This window comes from Lepidochelys kempii, chromosome 1 (genome assembly GCF_965140265.1).
Source record: "Lepidochelys kempii isolate rLepKem1 chromosome 1, rLepKem1.hap2, whole genome shotgun sequence".
NCBI lineage: Eukaryota > Metazoa > Chordata > Testudines > Cheloniidae > Lepidochelys > Lepidochelys kempii.
This window is the reverse complement of record NC_133256.1, coordinates 237,278,418-237,295,698: the sequence shown is the minus strand read 5'-3', so window position 1 is coordinate 237,295,698 and position 17,281 is coordinate 237,278,418. Positions and strand designations below refer to the sequence as shown.

The window sequence follows — 17,281 nt, the reverse complement described above, 5'->3', positions numbered from 1 at the left end:
TTTTAATATTATTATTAATACCTAGCTTTGATATAGTGATTTTCATTAGTGGATGTGAAAGTGCTTTACAAAGGATGTAAATATCATTATATTGGCTTAATTATTAAACTGAAATTTTTTTGTGATTGGCCATTTGATTTAAATATTAAATATTAATGTTTTCTTGTGATTATTAAACTAATGTTACAGCAGAGTAGAAACTGGCTTACGGTTTCTCATTCAGGACTTATTTGTTTGTCTTTCTTTGAAGCATTAAACATTAACCATTCCTAAAGACTGGATGTTATACTTTAAGATGGGCTGGGAGCACTGCCTATGAAGGTTGCCTGAGGGGGCTGAACTGAGTGAGGTGGGAGCTGCTGAACTGATGGGGGAGGTTGCCGGGAGCGGGGCTGAACTGAGGGTGTTGAGGTCCGATGGAGTAGGGAGGCTGAACTGAAAGGAAGCAGGACTGGCCTTACCATGAGGCGAACTGAGGCGGCCGCCTCAGGTGCCAGACTGTGCGGGGGCGCCACTAGGACCCAGAGTGTATAAAATTCTGTCTGCTGCTGGTGCATATGGATTCTCCCTGCTCTAGATGCACAGAGATGATGGAATGCAGTGCTGGAGGAAGGAGGGCACAAGAGACATAACAGGCAGGAGAAAAGGTGAGAGGGAGTAACAGAAAGCAGCAGGAGCTGCAGGGAAAGAGAGGAGGAGGAGGAGCCTCTTATGAAAACTCGTGGCGAACCGGGGAAGTCCCGGATGACTGGAAAAAGGCTAATGTAGTGCCAATCTTTAAAAAAGGGAAGAAGGAGGATCCTGGGAACTACAGGCCAGTCAGCCTCACTTCAGTCCCTGGAAAAATCATGGAGCAGGTCCTCAAAGAATCAATCCTGAAGCACTTGCATGAGAGGAAAGTGATCAGGAACAGCCAGCATGGATTCACCAAGGGAAGGTCATGCCTGACTAATCTAATCGCCTTTTATGATGAGATTACTGGTTCTGTGGATGAAGGGAAAGCAGTGGATGTATTGTTTCTTGACTTTAGCAAAGCTTTTGACACGGTCTCCCACAGTATTCTTGTCAGCAAGTTAAGGAAGTATGGACTGGATGAATGCACTACAAGGTGGGTAGAAAGCTGGCTAGATTGTCGGGCTCAACGGGTAGTGATCAATGGCTCTATATCTAGTTGGCAGCCGGTATCAAGTGGAGTGCCCCAAGGGTCGGTCCTGGGACCGGTTTTGTTCAATATCTTCATAAATGATCTGGAGGATGGTGTGGATTGCACTCTCAGCAAATTTGCGGATGATACTAAACTGGGAGGAGTGGTAGATACGCTGGAGGGGAGGGATAGGATACAGAAGGACCTAGACAAATTGGAGGATTGGGCCAAAAGAAATCTGATGAGGTTCAATAAGGATAAGTGCAGGGTCCTGCACTTAGGACGGAAGAACCCAATGCACAGCTACAGACTAGGGACCGAATGGCTAGGCAGCAGTTCTGCGGAAAAGGACCTAGGGGTGACAGTGGACGAGAAGCTGGATATGAGTCAGCAGTGTGCCCTTGTTGCCAAGAAGGCCAATGGCATTTTGGGATGTATAAGTAGGGGCATAGCGAGCAGATCGAGGGACGTGATCGTTCCCCTCTATTCGACATTGGTGAGGCCTCATCTGGAGTACTGTGTCCAGTTTTGGGCCCCACACTACAAGAAGGATGTGGATAAATTGGAGAGAGTCCAGCGAAGGGCAACAAAAATGATTAGGGGACTGGAACACATGAGTTATGAGGAGAGGCTGAGGGAGCTGGGATTGTTTAGCCTGCAGAAGAGAAGAATGAGGGGGGATTTGATAGCTGCTTTCAACTACCTGAAAGGGGGTTCCAAAGAGGATGGCTCTAGACTGTTCTCAATTGTAGTAGATGACAGAACGAGGAGTAATGGTCTCAAGTTGCAGTGGGGGAGGTTTAGATTGGATATTAGGAAAAACTTTTTCACTAAAAGGGTGGTGAAACACTGGAATGCGTTACCTAGGGAGGTGGTAGAATCTCCTTCCTTAGAGGTTTTTAAGGTCAGGCTTGACAAAGCCCTGGCTGGGATGATTTAACTGGGAATTGGTCCTGCTTTGAGCAGGGGGTTGGACTAGATGACCTTCTGGGGTCCCTTCCAACCCTGATATTCTATGATTCTATGTACCTCTCTAGCACCCCCAGGAGCCTGGACTGATTCACACCAGCTTCTCAGGGAGCTTCCTGTTTCCTGCTGCTTCCCTGAACCCACTTGAGGCGAACGGGAAGTCAACTGAAGCAGTAGGAGCCAGTTAGGCCCTTAAGAGGCTGATATCTTCCCTCACTCAGGCCCTGCTACAAGCCGGCTTATTTGTCCCCTTCAATGGAGTGTTGAGAGCCACTATAGCTGGTACAGAACAGCAGTCATGAGAGAAAGAAGAAAACACCCTTCTGGGGCAGCATTCAGAAAAAGAAAGAAAAGCTTCCTTTTCTTTCTATCTAAGCAGGAAGGAGCTCTCCTGAGATACAAATGTTTACGGTGAGCCTTCCCAGTGAGGATGTGAGTAGTGAGGAGATGCCTGATCTTCCAGTTAGTCAGAGTGCCCGTGACCTGGCAGCTACTGCAGCGTCCATATCTCCATCTCAAATGGATGTAACTATGCACATTCCTGAAGAAAAGTGTAGATCAGAGAAGAGTGTGGTGGAGGCGCAAGAAACAGCTGCTGCTGAGTTTAGTTCCTTAAGTCTAGATGATCCAGGACTGTGGACCCATTTGAGCAGGAGCCTAAGGGACTTCCTTGTACTGCATGGGCCACAGCAAGTGAAAAACTTCATGTTCCCTAAAGACAATGAAAATAGAAGTTTCCATCCAACACATTACTGGCATGAAATCCCCAATGGTGACAAAGTGGCTAGGCCATGGCTTATGTACTCAGAACCCCAGAATGCTGCATACTGTTTTTGTTGCAAACTCTTCCAGTCTAATGCTCCAGCTACATTGGGTTCTCCAGGAACAAAGGACTGGAAAAATCTGGTTAGAAATCTGTCATGCCATGAGAAGGCAGCAAATCACCAGAGAGCATTCCATAGGTTGAAAGAGCTTGAGATGAGAGTAAGTTTAAAGGCCACCATAGAGGATCAGCATCAAGAGAAGATTACATCAGAGTCTCTTTACTGGCAAAAAGTTCTGAAAAGGCTCATTGCCATTGTGAGAATGCTTGCTACCCAAAACATAGCACTGTGTGGCACTTCAGATCAGCTGTATGTGCCAAACAATGGAAACTTCCTTAAAATTGTGGAGCTGATGGCTAAGTTTGATGCTGTACTGCAGGAGCATCTAAGAATAGTCACCACCCAAGAAATGTACACCCACCAGTACCTTAGAAAAACAATTCAAAATGAGATCATACAGTTACTGGCAACAAAAGTCAAACAGAAGATTGTGGCAGATCTGAAGTCAGCAAGATATTACTCTCTTATTCTGGACTGCACACCTGACAGCCATACGGAACAAATGACTTTAATGGTGCATTTTTAACAGCAACAGAATCACCAAGTTCAATGAATGAGAACTGCAAGGGACAAAAAAAGTTTGAGAGTTTAACTCTCGGATCCGTGTCTGTACTCCTCTGTTCTTTCCTCTCATGTTGGCACCATTATCATAGCCCTGACCTCTCATGTCAGCTATTGCAATTCCTGTATCTTCCAGCTTTTTAAGAAGCACATTTGTCATACCAGCTCTTGTAGTATCGTCAATGTCAATAAATTCTAGAAAATGCTCTCTGACAGTCACCATTGCAGGGACATTTTCACTAGGTTCTGTTGCTGTTCAAAGTAACGCTGGTGTCAGAAATTTGAACAACCACTGCACAGCACATAGGCCCCCAGAGTTACAATGCATGTAGTGACAGAACCCCTTACGGTTTAGGTGATACCCAAAATATCACATATGATCATAGTTTCTAACTCAAAAAATCAAACCTCAAATGGTAGCCAATTTAACACATTCCGTTATGAGATTTGATCCTTGAGCTCTTACTTACATTTGTAGTTCTATTGAACTCATTAGGCCTATGTAAATGAGTGTGGGAGGCTGGATTTGGACTATGCTTAGTTGAATTTCTCACTTTACCACTAAAATATGCAAACACTATCTTTTAAAAAAATATTTTAATTTTTAAGCATTCAATTTAGCTGTTCAAAGGGATTAAATAAAAGTCCAACTTCTGGTCAGGAGCAAATCTGTATTTAAAAAAAGAGTGGGTTATGTAGCTTGGGTATTTATAAAGTTATGTATTGAAGCAGATTTTTAATTTATTTGTTACTGAAGGAATAGCTTAGTATTATTGGATTTGTGTTGCCAATTCAAAAGGGAATGGTTTTCCTGTTAAAGTTTTAACTACGGTTTTGAAGGTTTTCAGATGTCTTCAGAGGAAAAAGTAAACTTTAAGAGAGTGATTACAGAATATTGGCTAATTAGCTGTAATGTAGCTGCTTTAATTGCTTTTATCCCTGAAGCCACATGACTATGCAGATGACTAGCAGATGACTTATTTGAAAAAAAAAAAGAGTGTTCACACTGCAAGGTTAATGAGCCTAATTAAATATAGTTTTCCCTAGCCAGACTCGCTCAATCATAAAGTGGGGGGAAAAATCCAAGGCAAACAGTTCTGTTTTAAAATAATGGTTATGTTCTGAATTTTAATAGACAAAAGTTAGGATTGAGACTGATTTTTTTTCTGACTAAAGACATTTATGTTTAAAGGTCTGGTAAGATCCCACATGGCAAACTTTGAAAATCTATTTAGAGATGATTATGCTGATACATATTTATTTGTTTTTTCTTCTCCACCCCCTTCTTAATTAATAGAGATGTGTGCTTGAAGAAAGGATCTGTGCTGCATTGGAGTCTCCATCTGCTCCTGCTTATTACCATAACCTTTGTCCTTCCACACCACATCCCTTACAATTTTTTGTTACCCTCTCATGTCTAATATTAGATTGTAAATTCTTCTTGGCAGGGATTTTGGTCCAGATTTTTAAAAGTATTTAGGCATCGCTTCGCTCAGGATTGTAATCTGTAAAAATCTAGGCTCTTGTTTTATTTGTTCTGGTAAGCACCCAGCATGCTTTTTTGGTGCTGTAGTAATAATGATAATGAGCAGATGACTTTTTAAAGGGGTATTGAATGGGAAAGCTGAAAACATGAGTTAACAGAAGACTCCCTTAATGGGATTGTTGGTTTTCCCCAGTTGTCCAGCCATCTCTCGAATGGCACAGACTCAGTTGTGTCTTTTGTTTAAACCAAATATATCTGTTAACATGCTCGTTACTTCCTCAAATATATGTCTGTGATTCTCCCTCCCAGAGAAAGTTACCCAGAGTTCCTCAGTAGCTTTGACCCATGGGTTAACTATGACCATATGAACTGCCATAACCAGATTAGATCATCTAGTACAGTATCATGTCCCTAAGAATGCCCAGTATCAGATGCATCGGAGGAAGTTGCTAAAGACTCCAAAGTGGATAATAATGGAATAACTTGCCCGTGGGGGAAGTTTCTTCTTACCCCCTGAGGGTTTGTCTACACAGCAAAAAGCTGTGTGCAGGCCAGCTGACACACATGCTTGAATCCAGTTAGTGTAGATAACAATAGTAGTGAAGACCATGCAGTGCGGGTAACACAAGCCTTGCATGGTCCCTGGGTATGTACTCGGCTCATTAGCCCACTCTGAGGTCATTGCAGCGCTGTCTTCACTGCTATTGTGTCACTTAGGTAGGCTAACCTGTGGACAGCTTTGGCTGTGTAGACTCATGCTCAGTCAGATTTAGGTTTATGGCATAAGATAGCACAAAAGGAAAGAATTATTGATTTGTAACAAATTGGATTTAACATTCAAATTCTTCCTCTTCTGCATGCTTTGCATATTCTATACAAGCAGTTGTGTTACGACAGACGTTTTAGCTCCATGAAGAAGTGATACAAAGTTAATTTTCTGACAGATCAACTCAGTTGTCTTTCGTAGCCTTGAACACAGTGAGTGAGTCTGGAAAGAATCAAGATATCATGAACAAAGGGGACTCTTCACTGTTTGCCGTCCAGCGCCAGAGTAACTGTGGACAGTAGGTCTTATTAGAGAAGAGGTGAAACATTTCAGACAAAGTACTGAGCTTCTAAAAGACTTGATCAAGTCTTCCAAAGGGATTGAAAGGTCATGCTGCCCCCAGTACGTAGTAAAGTTATCAGGAGTCTTGATAAATTGCAGCAAGGTCTAATGATTCTGCCTGTACACTAGGCACGTAGGAGGAGAATCACAACTCTGACACAGATCCATGTTTTAATTCCTATCAGTAGACTAAGTCAATCGTTGTATATAATGGTTTCTGGGAAGCCAGGAACACTGATCACTTCAGGGTCTCAACATCAGATTAGCTCCAGAGGATGCAGAGGTCTTTGTAAGGGATAGTCTACGCTAGAATTGCTACAGCTGCACCGATGTAGCTGCGCCCTTGAAGCGCTGCTAGTGCAGAGAGCTCCTGTCCATAGGCACTGAGTTTTTCTTTTCCCTGGTGGGTGCTCCACCCCTACTTTGCCCCAAGGGCCCCCCGCCCCTTCCATTGCCTTCCCCAAGGCCTTGCTCTCACTCTGCCTCTTCCTGCCCCCTCCCTGTGGCTCCTATGTGCTCTCTGCCCTCCTCCAGCTGCCAATCAGCTAATTGGGGGCGCTGCCAAGCAGCTGATTGGGGGTGCAGCCAAACAGCTGTGCCTGGTGAGTGCAGCATACCCACTATTTTTTTTTTCCCCCATGGGTGCTCCAGTCGGCGGGAGAGCTTCTCCTGTTGACATAGCGCTGTCCACACCGGCACTTAGGTAAGTGTAACATATATTGTGGCTTTTCCACACTCCTGAGAGACTTAAAGTTATACCGAAGTAAGTGCTAATGTGTACAAGCCCTAAGGGATCAGCTACCTTATAGTTAAACTGTTTATATGTGCATGTTCAAAGGTCTTCTGGTTGCATTTCATTTGTCAAAAATTCTTAAAGGGATGAAAATTCCACCACCAACCCCAGGTTATAGGAACATATAGCTATAGCCCTTTCCAATATTTTTAGAGATGTGGGGCGAGACCAGAGTGCTGTTCCTTTGAAACAGAATGTGCAGGTTTTTGACTTAGCCCATGCAAACACATTTTATAACAGAAGAACCTCAATGATTCTGCAATTACATAAATTCCTTCCACTCTGATTTTAAAGCATAAGTGGATGTGTATGGTGAATGCTGCTATAATCTTGATGGAAACTTTACAAATTTGTAAATGATCATTTGTTCTCTAGAATTACATCTAACACACTTGGTTCATTTTGATTTCTCTGCTTGCAGCCAGTATTTTCTCTCTGTCTTTGTTGCTTGTTTAATTATCTGTAAATAAATACATGGTAGTAAGAAAATGTTGGCATGGTGGGATGTTAAAATTTTGCATGGTGTTAGCTCTGTACAGATGTCTCTAGTTACTCTGCTGATAAACGCAGTTAAAACACTACATGGGCAGTTTCTAGATTGATGGAAGAATTCTTTTACTGACCTAGTGCGGTCTATACTGGGGATTAGGTTTCCTTAGCTACATCACTCAGGAGTATGGATTTTTCACACCCTGAGCAACATAACTGAGTCAACCTAACTTTTTAGCATAGACCAGGCCTTAGTTTTTGCGTTTGTTCTGCGTTCCCACCACATCTGTCCTTAACTTTCCAGTCACACTTGTTTCCTCCTTGAGCTTCCAGCAAGTCCCAGGTCATATCTAAATTAGGAAAACAGGTTGTGCTTAAAAATGCATTGTCTCATATATTTGAACTAACATGATTTTAAACACAAACATCGATAAGGTTTAACAACTTTAAAAATGGGTTAGCTAGTCATAGTCAACCCTAGAGTCCCATGAGGAAAAAGACTTGGGCCAAGGTTTCTAAAGGTGCTTTGTGATTTTTGGTTGCATCAGCTGTTAGGTGTCCAACCTAAGACTCTTCAAAGGGACCTGATTTTTCAGAAAGTGCAGAGCACCCACCTCCTGAAAAATTAAGCCCCTTCAAGGTACCTCTATTTGGGCTTTAAAAAATGGAGGCAGTCGGAATCACTAGTCACTTTTGGAAATGTTACCCTTGAATCGTTGCACTGTCCATAGGTAAGTTATCTTCAGGCACAGGGTTTAATTCCCTGGTCAAGAGATATTTAGGAAGAACTAGTTGCAGTTTAGCTGACCATAGATTTATAGATTATTTTTCTTTGCTTATATCTGTCCGCCTTTAGTTTCATCATTGACTCATTACTTGATCAAGAGGATATGTACACAAGTGAACATTAATTCAAACATTTGCATTGTCATGTCCTTGGAAGTTTAAAAGTTGAAGATGTAGAAGGCTCAATCCTGGAATGTGCTGAGTGCCCTCAGCTCTCATTTGCTAGTTAGCCTGTTTTCAAAAGTGGATGTTCATTGTGGGTGCCTCCAATTTTTGGTGCTCAGCTTGGAACAGTTTAGACCTGACTATCAGAGGTGGGGAGAAGCCACAGCTCCTGTTGACTTCACTTGCAGTTTGTGGATGCACAACATCCAACTCAGTACCCACTTTTGAATGTTCTGCCTTCAATTTCCTTAAGGGCTGAGAGTGCTTAGCACCTCTTAGGGAGTATGTAGCATCTTACAGGTTTTGAGAGAGTCTGTGTGTGTGTGTGTGTGTGTTTAAAAAATGGATGATTTAGAAACTGATAAATACAGGGCCTGATCTGTAGGCTCCTAGTTTAAATTCTCCTAGGACAACAGTGACCCAAACTCCTTACCATCACAGGCGTTGTGTGGTAGCTTTGGTGAAAGGTGATGGCATGAGTATAGAACCCAGGAGACAAGTGTCCACATCACAATTGGTTATAACTGGCAGCCTGAGCAGAGAGCAGCCAAAGATTGAGCGAGCATGCTCTTGCCCCTCAAGGGACAAGTGAGGGGTTAGTGAAGCACACTGGTGGGCAGTGTGAGGAAGCTGAACCGCCATTTCTGTGCTGTACTTCTTATAGGCATAGAAGATTTCAGAGTCTAGGACTAGTAATCTGCCATCCTTCAACACCATTAAATTAACTCAGAAGTTTTAAAGGGAAACAAAAAGTCAGTATATACATCTGATTCACAGACCCTTCCCTTGAATAAGTGTTGACAAGGTGTCACGTTAAAGGGGTTTTTAATATTTTGGATTGGTGAAAGGCCTTTAAGCCCTTAAAGGGACACATGAGTCCAAAGCTGCCTTCAAAGGACTTGAATTATAAGGAGGACCTCTCATTTTTAAATACCACTAAAATATATTAAAAATACACTAAAACTAATGGGAGTCTTCTTCGTAGACCTTGGCTCGATCTCAAGAGTGCAAGTGAATCAACCTGCAGTTATAAGGCATGCAGAACAAATTCAGTCACGAAGAACTGTGAAAAAGGATTGGCAAGTAAGTGCTCTTTTTAAGCATTCTGTTCCTGTATATTTAAAGCAGTCATTTTCGCTCTCTAGACTGTAGTATTGAATTTCATTCAAGATGCATGTAAACCTAAAAGATTGTGGTTGTCCATGTCTTATTTTAATAATTTGTATTTGATGATGAGTTGGAATAAGATAATGCATTTATCCAAAAAAGTTAAAAACCTGATAACTCATGAGTGGCCAAACTACAAATGAATTGCAGGCATCTTTATTCATGAGTGGATTAAATTGTATATTACCATCCTAGCATATTTATTCTGTTTCCCAGACAGATCTCTCTACAAAGTCTTATTTTTTAATTTTAAAGCTGTATGATATAATTGTGGTCCCTGTCAAGTTTGACCTACCTAACTGGTTTTTTTCCTTAACTATCCCGAATGGGTGATTTTTGCTTAACTAGTTACGTACAATTCAAAATACTCAATTTACTGTGGGACTCATGGTAAAGAAATTAGTACATCATGCATGTTAAGGGGGCTGATTCTGCAACCCTTATGCATGTTGAGCAGTATTTTGCCAGGAGTCCCACTGGCTTCAGAGGGGCTACTTGCATTAATAAATGTTTAACATGCATAAAATGTATTGAACTGGACCCCGTGATAGAAAACCTGGCAAGGTGCAAGAGTGTCCTAAGACTTGACCAAATTTTGCCTTCAAAGACGCGCACAACTTTCAGAGATTCCAGTGGGAGCCCTGTTGGGGGGCAGAACTTGACCCATAGAAAGTTGTGGTAGTGTCTTAAAGAAAAACTGCACCTATTCTGCTCAGGGCAGCTGTCTAAAAATTCATAGATAGGTAAAAATGGCTTATCTCCAGGAATAAACTGAAAACTTTAAACACTGAATTAGGAAATTGTTACATTATAATTGGCATTTCTGAGCTTATGGCTGGTGGCAGCCCTCTTGACAAAACTTGTGATGCTAGAGGCCAAATTCAGCCCTGGTGTAAGTGAGCACAGTTCCCATAGATCACAGTGAAAGTTCTCTGTTTACATCAGGATGCATTTGGTGCTATCAGTGTGAAAACCCAGTGAAAGAATCTGTAAGACCGCTTTCTACCCTGGTATAAGAACTGTTTAACAATCATAACGTTAATAGTTCAAAAACACACTTTTAAACCATCATGTTTTCTCCAGTCTGTTACAGCAAGTTTAAGGCAGGTTGGAAGCGTCCCCCCAGCGTTAGGCTGAGAAACACCAGTAATGATAAAAAAAAATCTTGGAGTGCTTCTTAACCTAGAGAACATTTAGATGCTTGGAGCCTGATTCTCTACTCCCTTTCATTTGTACCTGTGTGAAGTGGGTATAAAACAAGAGCCAGCAAACAGAGCTGTAAACAGGGGGAGTTTGAGTGGGAGGTCTGTTGCAGGAGAAGGGAGGATTGGGCAAGCCCCTGTACCTTAAAGGCAGTGAGTGAGTTTTGTGTGTGTTGTGTGTTTTTTTCTGTTTTGGGGGGTGGGGTTGGTTTTTGTTTTGTTCTGTTCAGTTTGCAGAGGCTGGTAGGAGGCAGTGTGCTGTGTGGGAAGCAGAACCCTGATTAGGGGGCGGGGCTTTCCTGATTAGGAGTCCTATAAAGGCAGGCAAGCAGTCAGCCAGCAGCACAGGAGCCAGCAAACTGGGTTTGTTGGGTTTTTGTTTTGGGGTTTTGTTTTTGTTTTTTCTTTTTCCCTGAAAGGTGCTTAGGAGGGTAGGGTATGACAGCTACAGAGGCAGCAGTGGTAGTGATCCAAGGAATGGAAGAGACAAATGAGGATGACCAGATATGGAAACTGTGGCATGTACATTTTCCTGAGCAGGTACCTGAAAAGAGCTTGCTTTTTATGAAGTGCCGCCTGACAGAGCTGGTGGAAGAGAAGATATGAGGCTTGGAAATGCAGGTGAAAACTATGGTTGAGTTTTGAAGGGTTCCAAGCAGGTGATGGACAGAAGGCAAGAGCAGGTTGAAGGGAAAAGCCAAGACTCACAGATGCAAGCTGGATTGAAGAACTTGGAGTGGAGACTGCTGGGTGAGGAAAGTGGCCAGTGGAAGCGTGTGACTATGAGAATCAGGCAGAGGAAAGGACTGGCTAGTTAAGGGGAAATAGAGCTCAGGACCGGTTTGCTGAGTTGAAAAAGGAAGAAGGGGCTGTAACTGAAGGAGGGAGGACAAGGAAGAAGAGAACAGCGGCTAGTCATAAGAAGAGGGGAAGAGCCAGTGGAGATACCCAGAGTTCAGAGCCCCAGGAGGATACAGGAAGACTCACAGAAGATTGCAAGGGAGAATAAAAGACAAGAGGACTTGAAACCAGAAAGAACAGGAGGAAGTCTGGAGAATCACACCATCACCAAGAAAAAGCAAGTCTATGTGATTGGTGACTCCTTGCTAAGACGAACAGACAGGTCTGTCACCAGAGCTGATCCGGAGAACAGAAGGGTGTGTGCTGTCTGCCAGGAGCTAAGATATGGGATGTGAGCCTGATCCTGAAGAGGATCCTAATGGGAGCAGGAAAGAATCTACTGATTGACTTTATGTGGGAACAAATGAGACAGCTAGATTCTCGCTGGAACTCATCAAGGAAAACTATGCCAGGCTGGAGAAGACGCTTAAGGAAACGGAGGCTCAGGTGATCTTCAGTGGAATTCTGCCTGTCCCTAGAGGAGGAAAATGAAAGCAAGACAAGATTATGATGCTCAACAGATGGCTCAGTGGTGCTATTAGGAATGCTTCGGGATGTCTGACCACTGGGAGGCATTCATGGACAGAGGACGGTTCTCATGGAATGGACTCCACTTGAGTAGGGAGGGAAATAGACATCTGGGATGGAGGCTGGAACCATTGATAGAAAGAGCATTAAACTGGGAACTTTGGGGAGATGCTCATGTAATCTCCACACCTGATTCTAATATTGAGCAGGAGGAAAATCAGGTAAGAAAAGATACAGCAATGAGAAAGTAACGGCAGTGGGTAGGAAAATGAACATTAAGAGGAGAGAGAGTGCTGATACCAAAGAAGCTAACAGTCAGGTAGGCAATACTGGCAGCAGAATGACTACTCAGTCAGGTGAGGAAACAGAAACAACTAAGATGTTTGTACAGCAATGCAAGGAGCCTGGGTAACACAACGAAGGAACTAGAGCTACTGGTGCAGAAAGTGAAACCAGATATTATAGGAATAACAGAAACATGGTGGAATAGTGGTCATGATTGTAGTACAGGTATTGAAGGGTATGTGGTGTTCAGAAAAGACAGAAATAAAGGTAAAGGTGGTAGAGTAGCATTGTATGTAATGATGAGGTAGACTGGAAAGAAGTTAGAAGTAACGGAATGGATAAGACAGAGTCTGTTTGGGCTAAAATCACTTTGGGGAAGAAAGCTAGTAGTGGGTCTCCTGGGATAGTGCTTGATCAACAGATGGGGTGTGCTACAGACCACCAGGATCCGATTTGGATATGGAGAGAGACCTCTAATGTTTTTAATGAAATAAGTATTACTGGGAATTGAGTGATTATGGGAGACTTTAAGTTCCCAGATATAGATTGGAGGACAAGTGCTACTAATAATAGTAGAGTCCAGATTTTCCTGGATGTGATAGCTGGCAGATTTCTTTACCAAATAGTTGCTGATCACCAAGAGGTGATGCCATTTTAGATTTTGGTTCTGGTGAGTAGTGAGGACCTCCTAGAAGAGCTGGTGTTAGGGAGTATGAGCTAATTCAGTTTAAACTAAATGGAAGGATAAACAAAAAATAAATAGATCTGCAATTAGGGTCCTTGATTTCAAAAGGACAAACTTAAAAACATTAAGGGAATTAGTTAGGGAAGTGGTCTGGACTGAAGAACTCAAGGATCTAAATGCAGAGGAGGCTTGGAATTACTTTAGGTCAAAGTTGCAGAAATGATCTGAAGCCTGAATCCCAAGCAAGGGGAAAAACCTTGTAGGGAAGTGTTTGAGACCAAGCTGGATGAGCAAGCATCTCAAACAGGTGATTAAGAGAAAGCAGAAAGTCTACAAGGAATGGAAGATGGGGTGGATCAGCAAGGAAAGCTACCTCTTAGAGGTCAGAAAGAGTAGGGATAAAGTGAGACCTACCAAAAGCCAAGCAGAGTTGGACCTTGCAAAGAGAATTAAAACCAATAGTAAAAGTTTCTATAGCCATATAAATAAGAACAAAACAAGGAAAGAAGAAGTGGGACTACTAAATGCTGAGGATGGGGTGGAGATTAAAGATAATCTAGGTGTCACTCCATCTGGAATAGGACACCGGTAAAAGCACCAATCTCAGGTCAAACTGCTAGAATACAGGGCATATACCTCAGACTGGTGGTGTATTCTATCATAAGGTGGCATAGTTGTCAGCCCATAAAATCACTATACTGGTTCACAAAGTATTGAATGGATTACAAACATTTGCCAGAGCTTGTATAAACAGTTTAGCTGTTTTCAGTAACTCCTGGCAAGATCACATAAATCATAAGAATTGTGTTACAAAAGCTGAAGGAACTCAACCTCACTGCCAAGGTCTCCAAATGCGGACTAGGGTTTGCAAAAGTATCCTATATAGGACACAGTATGAGCAAGAGGTTGGTATGCCCTGATCTCTTAGAAGTAGAGGCCATCAAAAGCTGGCCTGCCCCTAGAACAAAGAAGCCGGTCCAATCCATTATTGGTCTGGCTAATTGTTACAATAGATTTGTAAAGGGGTTCAGTAACATTGTGGCCCCCATAACAGTCCTTACAAAGAATGGGAAATTCTTAGGATGTAGTCAACAGTGTCCGGGATACCCATTCCTACATCAATTTTGCGTTCGGAGTGTGATGCTGTATTTAAAAAAAAAAAAATTATGTTTATACTAAGGTATCACTGTGCAGAGGTTCAAGAAGGGTACTGAACAAACTAACCTCAGAGACAAACTGTCTAAGCAGATTTCAGAGTAGCAGCCGTGTTAGTCTGTATTCGCAAAAAGAAAAGGATGCATCCGATGAAGTGAGCTGTAGCTCACGAAAGCTTATGCTCAAATAAATTGGTTAGTCGCTAAGGTGCCACAAGTACTCCTTTTCTTTTGTCTAAGCAGAAAGCATAGTATAAAAATACTTGTAAATGTTCATTTGTAATGAAAATTATGGTGCTTATGATAAACCGTGTGATCAAAAACAAGGTTTATCATTAGCACCATAACTAGTCACTAGGTTTTCCTTTATTTTAGTATTTCCCTTGGCATATGCCTTTAATTCAATCATATCTTGAGGGCTGTGGTATTTGAGTGTTCGGTGAGGTAAGGATGTAGGGGAATCTTGTATACTAGCAGACCGTCTGTGGAGCTGTCTCCCAACATCATGGTTGTGCACATGTAAAAAGCCTATTTACCTTCTTGGGATTAATTTGTGGCCCTCACCTTCAGGACCCAGCCCTTCTCCACTTCCTGTAGGGTTGTAATCTGAGCCTTCTTGTGTAAACAACTCTGCTGCTGACCAGGAATGTCTGTTTCTAGCAAAAAGAAAAGGAGTACTTGTGGCACCTTAGAGACTAACCAATTTATTTGAGCATGAGCTTTCGTGAGCTACAGCTCACTTCATCGGATGCATGCCGTGGAAACTGCAGCAGACTTTATATACACAGAGAATATGAAAAAATACCTCCTCCCACCCCACTGTCCTGCTGGTAATAGCTTATCTAAAGTGATTATCAGGTGGGCCATTTCCAGCAGCATCCTCTCAGCAGCTTTCTTTGGGTAAGTGGCAAAGCTCCCTTCCCCCTCCCAGCCTGTTAATTTGCATGTTCACAGATACTGCTGGCTGCTTCGTTTTGAATCTACTTTGAATCTTCAGAGACTGGCCTCTCTCTCAAAGAGAATTTCCACCTGCATGTCTGAATCAGTGTCCTGATGACTTTCAGCTATTAAATTGTGCTTCCACATGGAATCAGATGTGCCTGAGCTCACTAGGACATATTCAAAGGGTCTAGAGGTGAGAGTCTGTCTACCACCACCCTTTGTGTTCCCGACGACGGTTCGTCTGCCTGGCTGCTCTGCTCTGAAAAGTCAGTTACCCACCCTACCCTCTGGATCTGAGGCACAAGCCAGATGGACAGGTGCTGCATCAGCCTCCCTGTCCTGGGCATTTTCCATTAAAGAATCAGCATAGGAATACCCATGTGCCAACAACTGTACTACTCCAGAATGCTGGTTGGGCAAAGCCAACTGGTTACAGGGCGTTTTTATAGGCCCCAAAAATTCTTTTTCCATTTTCCCCTTCTGAAACCTTCGCTAAGCCACCTTTCCTGGTGCTCTGTAGAGTTAAGTCAGTGGAGCTATGCTCAGCTGAAAAACTCTAGCAGTTAGTAATGGAGACAGTCTTTTCAGTGCGTACACTGCTACTCTCAACAGACAATGATTCTTGAGCTAATTGGAGCAATTCTCTCCTGCACTCTTCAGGCACAGCTATCCATTCATTCACAAGTTCACTAGGAAGCCTCTTTCCCTGAAGGAGCCTTCCTAAACAAAAATCCATTTTTCATAAAAAATCTTCTCCTTCCTTCTTCAGCTGGGGCACTACTCTGAGCAGCAACAAATTCTTCCTGTGTTTAATTTAAGTCCAGAATCACCTCAGAATCATATCAGACAAGTTCTCAACTGTCATAAACTGGGAGACACTCTTTGCCTGCTCACAGTTTTCCTCACTGACACCAGCTGCATCAAAGCCATACCTTCCCTGTGACCTGGTTATGATATTAGCTTGATTAAATATAGTTACGATGTTGTTAACAATCAAGATATCAGCGGGTAGCAAATCGCGAATACCAACCACAATATCACCTTTAAAAATTTCCCCCTCCAGGTGGATTTTGGCCAAAAGTACTTTCACAGAGAACTCAGAGAGCCAAAATATTTACACTTTTATTTGGCAACAAATGTCCTGCTCTGACAAGACTTCTCTTAAGTAAAGCAATGTCAGATGCTTAACCGTGCCGTCCTACACATCTAACATTATTAACTTTTGCGCTGTTAATAAATTCTTTGCCACCATCCAAAGACTCTGCATTAATATAATTTGTGGGGTCATTCCCTTCCTTTTCCATCTCCTTTCAGACTAAGAGACAGCATTTGCACGCCAGGTGGCAGTGTTAGTGCTTACATGGTTAGCCTCTGTATTTAACATCATTAGCACTGTATTTAACATCATTAGCACTCAAGGCGGGTTTCGTGGGTGCAGACTGTTGGGTGTTTTTAAGGTTTGGGCAATTGGGTTTTATATGGCATGGGTCCCACAGTGATTACAGATCACCTGTTTCCGGTTAGAGTGAGAGGTTTTATGTTTTGGACTTTTATGAGGTTATTTAACAAAATTGGGGTTAGGTTTATTCTCAAACCTTTCAGCCCTTTTAAATTGGGGTGCAGAGGGATTACCTTGCATTCCACATAAGTAACATTATCAGACATCTTAAGATTACTAAATTTCAACCTATAGGACTCAGGAGTAATTTTAACCTTTGCAATATAGTTGCTTTAATCTTTTTATAATTCAAAGCTTCCTCCAGCCCATTTCATTAGACACTTGCCTCGCTTTGCCAGTCAATTTGGTCAAGAGAATTGGCATCCAGTTTTCTTCTGGAATTTTATGAACACCACAGAATGTAGATAAAAATCCAAGATACTTAGATTCTTTATAAATTTGGCAGGTTTTATCCCAGTCTCTGTTGAGAGGAGAAGTATCCACAGGCTGTTCTCTTTGCCTGTTCAGGACTTGGCATTGCAGCGTGTGAGCCTCTACCTTTTTTTGATGTGCTTCTCTCTCGGCTTGTATCTCT

At 42.4% G+C, this 17,281-nt stretch overlaps 1 protein-coding gene across 5 annotated transcripts in view; it reads left to right on the top strand.

Annotated features, from left to right (window-relative positions):
- The window catches only part of DERA (deoxyribose-phosphate aldolase), a 91,354-nt gene that overhangs the window by 8,615 nt on the left and 65,458 nt on the right, over positions 1-17,281 (top strand). For 3 of the 5 annotated variants that reach the window (XM_073319078.1, XM_073319068.1, XM_073319088.1), the window contains one exon: positions 9,371-9,468. The exons of 1 other annotated variant lie outside the window; for it this stretch is intronic. In XM_073319078.1, coding sequence (XP_073175179.1) covers positions 9,371-9,468 — 98 coding nt within the window. Of the gene's footprint in view, positions 1-9,370; positions 9,469-15,263; positions 15,442-17,281 lie in introns of those variants that run through there. One more of the 5 variants, XM_073319097.1, reaches the window with a different exon arrangement.